Genomic DNA, 5,498 nt, shown 5'->3' on the forward strand with positions numbered 1-5,498 from the left:
CATCCCTCCCTCCATCCATCCCTCCTTCCTCCATCCATCCCTCCCTCCATCCCTCCTTCCTTCCTCCCTCCCTTCCTTCCTCCATCCCTCCCTCCCTCCCTTCCACTTATCTTTTCCCATTTATCCTTGATTCTGCACTTAATATTTGATGACATCATATAATGTGTGTGTGTACTGGTGTGTGTGTGGTTGCAGTGTGTTGTGTGTAATCTCTTTGTGCTGTCGCTGAACCAATTATGGAACAATAAAGTTTTACTGAACTGTAGACCTTTCGTCAAACCAATCAAACTCAAATCAAATACTCAGGTCTGTAAAACAATGAATAAATAAATACATTTAAATAAATATGATCTGGTATAATTCTGGAACTGGAGTGACCGACTGAGACAAGGAGAGAGAGGGAGGGAGAGAGAGAGAGAGAGAGAGAGGGAGAGAGAGAGAGAGAGAAAGAAAGAGGCTCTGTATCCAACAGCTCCGTGCTGCACAAGAGGAGGGCTGCAGAGTTTGTTGTTAGGGCTCCCTCTAGTGTTCGTCCAGCACACTACGCCGGTCAGGTGAGAGAGAGAGAGAGAGAGAGAGAGAGAGAGAGAGAGAGAGAGAGAGAGGGAGAGGGAGAGGGAGAGAGGGAGGGAGGGAGAGAGGGAGGGCGGGGCCCGGCTGGTTTCAAAACGCACCTGTGGCTAATATGAAGGACTCTGGTGTCCTGGCAGGTAGAGGGGGAGGGGAGTCTTCTCTGAGGTGTCTGTCTGGATCAGAGCAGAGCGGCAGTTACCGACCCTGGCCACACGGGGGCGACGCAGAGGCAGTTACTGAACCTGGCCACACGGGGGCGACGGAGAGGCGAGTCGACAGATAAAGACACAAGCTAGAGAAACAGCAGCCCTGTGCAGCCCAGAGCACGTAACGCATCAGAACCACCCAGACCCGGGCCAGATCCGGGCCAGACCCGGGCCAGACACATATGAAACACACCACCCACCACCTGAGGTGTGCTTGACTTAGTCTGGCTTTTGAATCAGGAATAGAAATAGTCTCATGACTATATCCTGTGTCACAATAGTCCATTGGTTTATTCCTCTTTCTGTGCCATAACAGGAATACATCAATGGAGTCCCAGAGGTCCAGAACCCTGAATCAAGCACACCTCAGAGGTGAGTATTCGTCATATGTAGGCGACCACGTCTGGAAGTAAATCAACCACAACTCCCACGATGCCACAAGCCAAGCAGCCCAGATCAACGCAGCCCAGAACAACGCCATCCATTCCACACGGTCAGATGGCAGGCAGAGACAGGATGAAGATATCATGATTTTGAGATCACAGTCAGAGATATCATGATTTTGAGATCATTGCAGGGTAACGATTTCCCATCACCCGTCTATGATCTAAACCACATCACTTCGTTGGTGTGTGTGTGTCTGTGTGTGTGTTAGTGTGAGTGTCTCTGTGTGTGTGTGTGTGTGTGTGTGTGCGCATGTTGTGTCTGTGTGTGTGTGTGTGTTGTGTGTCTGTGTGTGTCTGTGTGTGTGTATATCTGTGTGTGTGTGTGTGTGTTGTGTCTATGTGTGTTGTGTCTGTGTGTGTGTGTGTGTATATCTGTGTGTGTGTGTGTTGTGTCTATGTGTGTTGTGTCTGTGTGTGTGTGTATATCTGTGTGTGTGTGTGTGTGTGTGTGTGTGTGTGTGTGTGTGTGTGTGTGTGTGATGGCAGGTGGACCGTGCTTAGCGTAGTGATGTGTTGGCAGCGCTCCACCCACTGAAAGGACGTGCATCTCTGGTTGGTACGGTGCACACATGCAGTGTAAACACACACACACACACACACACACACACACACAGGCGCAGGCACGCACACACACGCGTGCACACACACACACTCACCCGACCAAACCATCCTCTAGACACTGCTCAAATACCTGCTATCGCTTCTCTCTCTCTCTCCCTCCGTCTCTCTCCCTCCCTCCCTCTCTCTCTCCCTCTCTCACACACACAATATTGTGTCATTCACATTCACACACACACTCCCCTCCCCCCTCTAGCATTCACAGTCCCCTGAAGGCATGGGAATTAACATCCACAGTCCCCTGAAGGCATGGGAATTAACATCCACAGTCCCCTGAAGGCATGGGAATTAACATCCACAGTCCCCTGAAGGCATGGGAATTAACATCCACAGTCCCCTGAAGGCATGGGAATTAACATCCACAGTCCCCTGAAGGCATGGGAATTAACATCCATGCCTTCTTCCCCCCTGTCCGTCCGTCAGGGAAGTGTTTAAACTGTTTAAACCAGGCCAGACACACTGGCCTGTGCTCTGTTTAAACTGTGCTAACTCCAACAATGTGACCATGATTTTCTGGGAGGTGTGTGGGGTCAGTGTGGGGGTCAGTGTGGGGTCAGTTTAACACAGACGAGGAAGGTAGAAATCAGCCTTTAGACTGATTAACCTCCATGTCTCTTAGTGCTGTGTGTGTGTGTGTGTGAGAGAAAGATCATGTGTGTGTGCGTGTGTGTGTGTGTGTGTGTGTGTGTGTGTGTGTGAGAGAGAAAGATCATGTGTGTGTGCGTGTGTGTGTGTGTGTGTGTGTGTATGTAGCTTCACATAGCCTGTCATTACAGTGTGCCCATCCATCGCTAGACTGACCCTGGACCTGTCTGCCCCCCCCCGCCCCTCCCTCACACCCACCCCCCCACCCCCACCTTGATTCAGTCTGTCTGCCTTACAACCAGTGGTTCAGCCCCCCAGCCCGGGTCAGGGTGCTACTTTAAGGGTCAGCTCCCCAGCCCGGGTCAGGGTGCTACTTTAAGGGTCAGCTCCCCAGCCCGGGTCAGGGTGCTACTTTAAGGGTCAGCTCCCCAGCCCGGGTCAGGGTGCTACTTTAAGGGTCAGCTCCCCAGCCCGGGTCAGGGTGCTACTTTAAGGGTCAGCTCCCCAGCCCGGGTCAGGGTGCTACTTTAAGGGTCAGCTCCCCAGCCCGGGTCAGGGTGCTACTTTAAGGGTCAGCTCCCCAGCCCGGGTCAGGGTGCTACTTTAAGGGTCAGCTCCCCAGCCCGGGTCAGGGTGCTACTTTAAGGGTCAGCTCCCCAGCCCGGGTCAGGGTGCTAGTTTAAGGGTCAGCTCCCCAGCCCGGGTCAGGGTGCTAGTTTAAGGGTCAGCTCCCCAACCCGGGTCAGGGTGCTAGTTTTAGGGTCAGGGTGCTAGTTTAAGGGTCAGCCCCCCAGCCCGGGTCAGGGTGCTAGTTTTAGGGTCAGGGTGCTAGTTTTAGGGTCAGGGTGCTAGTTTAAGGGTCAGCCCCCCAGCCCGGGTCAGGGTGCTGCTTTAAGGGCCTGACGTACTTGATGGTGTTTCCGTTGGCGAGCTCTGCCCGGCGATGGACATGGACGACACCTTCCTGCTCGGCTGGTCGCCGTGGGACGCTGCCGTAACCGTGGCCGTCGCCGTGGAGACGTTAGAGCGGGCGGTAGTGACCTCCCCTCCTCCTCCCCCCACCCCCACCCCCCCTCCCTCCCCCTCCCCGTCAGAGTTGTCAGAGTGGAGGGGGTTGGTGAAGCAGAGGGCAGTCCTGACGGGGGTGGAGGTGGAGGAGAGGGAGGGGGGCTGGGGGTGGGGGGGGGGGGGGGGCCGGGCTGGGGGTGCCCTCCGTGCCGGGGGGATTGGAGGTGGTCTTCTCTGGGCTGGCCCAGGCCGCCTGGGCCCCCTTCTCCTTCAGGGGCAGGTGGTTGGGCCTGGTGGCGGGGGGCAGGGGGCCGTCGCAGGGGGGGCCGGGGGGGTCCGTCCCCGAGTCCTCGGACAGGGAGGAGCTGGAGGTGTTGGAGCGCGCCTTGAAGGCGTGGCTGCGCTGCAGCATGCTGCTGGCCCCGCCCTCGAAGCTGCGCGGACCCTCCTGCAGGGGGACCTTCTTGATCTCGATGCTCAGCTTCCTCTCCAGCCGCGCCCCCGAGCCGTCCGCGGGGGAGGGGGGCGATGGGGGCTGGGGGGCCGCGGGCGGGGGGCCGTCCGAGGGCTTGTGGAAGTTCTCGTTGAGGTCGGGGCTCTGGGTGGTGGGGGTCTGGGTCAGAGGGGGGGTTTGGGTCCCAGAGGAGGGGGGGGTGTCTCGGTGGGCCGTGGCCAGGACGTGGATGACAGGTTTGGGGTGGTAGCGGTCGTTGTCCTGCCGTACGTGGGTGACTGTGGGGAAGGCGGAGGGGGGGGACGGGGTGAGGATGGGGGGCACTGGGCGTGGCTCGGGGGGCTGGAGGATCTCCTCCTTCACGTCCCCTTCAAGCTGACTGCTGAGAGAGAGAGAGAGGGGGAGAGAGAGAGAGGGGGAGAGAGAGAGAGAGAGGGGGGGGGGAGAGAGAGAGGGGAGAAAGAAAGACAATTAATTAATTCAAATGTTTTCCAACAATTCCTGCTTCATAACCATTGGACATTTCCACCACAAGGGGGCAGACTACATTGACTAGAAATCTGCATTTGCTGAATGAAAACTAAAAACAAATCTCTTCTCCACATGTGGGTCAACAATACCACAGCTTTACCAGAGTAATCTTAGTGGAACTAAAAATAACTAAATCTGCACCAAACGTCCCTGAAGCAATATTGTTATATAAACCACAGTCGACACCGTCGACCGTATACCAACATATGGAATATATGACGTAGGCTTAGAACGCTCAAATACATGAATATGTCTGTTGGAACAAGAGAGGTGTCAGGTAAGACCACCGTTCACCAGGTAAGACCACCGTTCACCAGGTAAGACCACCGTTCACCAGGCAACAACTCCTCCTGGTTCACAAGCTGCTGCTACTGCTGTTGCTGTGTGTGTGTGTGTGTGTGTGTGTTTCCTGGATGACAGAGAGGACAGTGTTTCCCGTGGGACTGCCACTGGGAACCAGACTCTCATGGCAACAACAGATCAACATCCTCAGTCACCTAGTTAACCCTGCATCCACACACACACTCTCACACACACACACACACACACACACACTTATCTGAGAGAATAGTGTGTCTCTAATCAGGGTTAAAATTCACAGCAGCCTCCATCTCCAGTATGACATCATCAGGCTGCGCCCAGATAATTTATGAGTCACTTCCTGTCTTCCTGGTTTCCACAGAGCACCTCTGCTTCCTCTGGAGGGGGAGGACACCGTCCCTCACACTGAGCCCTGGAGCCATCATGGAGGAGGAGGAGGAGGAGGAGGACACCGTCCCTCACACTGAGCCCTGGAGCCGTCATGGAGGAGGAGGAGGAGGAGGAGGACACCGTCCCTCACACTGAGCCCTGGAGCCGTCATGGAGGAGGAGGAGGAGGACACTGTCCCTCACACTGAGCCCTGGAGCCGTCATGGAGGAGGAGGAGGAGGAGGAGGAGGACACTGACCCTCACACTGAGCCCTGGAGCCGTCATGGAGGAGGAGGAGGAGGAGGAGGACACTGACCCTCACACTGAGCCCTGGAGCCGTCATGGAGGAGGAGGAGGACACTGTCCCTCACACTGAGCCCTGGAGCC

The 5,498-nt window shown here is 55.8% G+C and overlaps 1 protein-coding gene across 1 annotated transcript in view; it reads right to left on the minus strand.

Moving 5' to 3' along the window:
• The window catches only part of LOC310824610 (tyrosine-protein phosphatase non-receptor type 12-like), a gene marked incomplete at its 5' end in the record, with an annotated part of 10,951 nt that extends 6,551 nt beyond the window's left edge, over window positions 1–4,400 (minus strand). The window contains 4 exon segments of the mRNA XM_083697875.1: window positions 675–746; window positions 3,337–3,679; window positions 3,681–4,272; window positions 4,387–4,400. Of these exon segments, the coding sequence (XP_083554001.1) occupies window positions 675–746; window positions 3,337–3,679; window positions 3,681–4,272; window positions 4,387–4,400 (1,021 nt within the window).
• Between the last annotated feature and the right edge of the window lie 1,098 nt (window positions 4,401–5,498).

The sequence above is a fragment of the Argentina silus genome (genome assembly GCF_951799395.1).
Source record: "Argentina silus genome assembly, contig: scaffold_217, whole genome shotgun sequence".
NCBI classification, from domain to species: domain Eukaryota; kingdom Metazoa; phylum Chordata; class Actinopteri; order Argentiniformes; family Argentinidae; genus Argentina; species Argentina silus.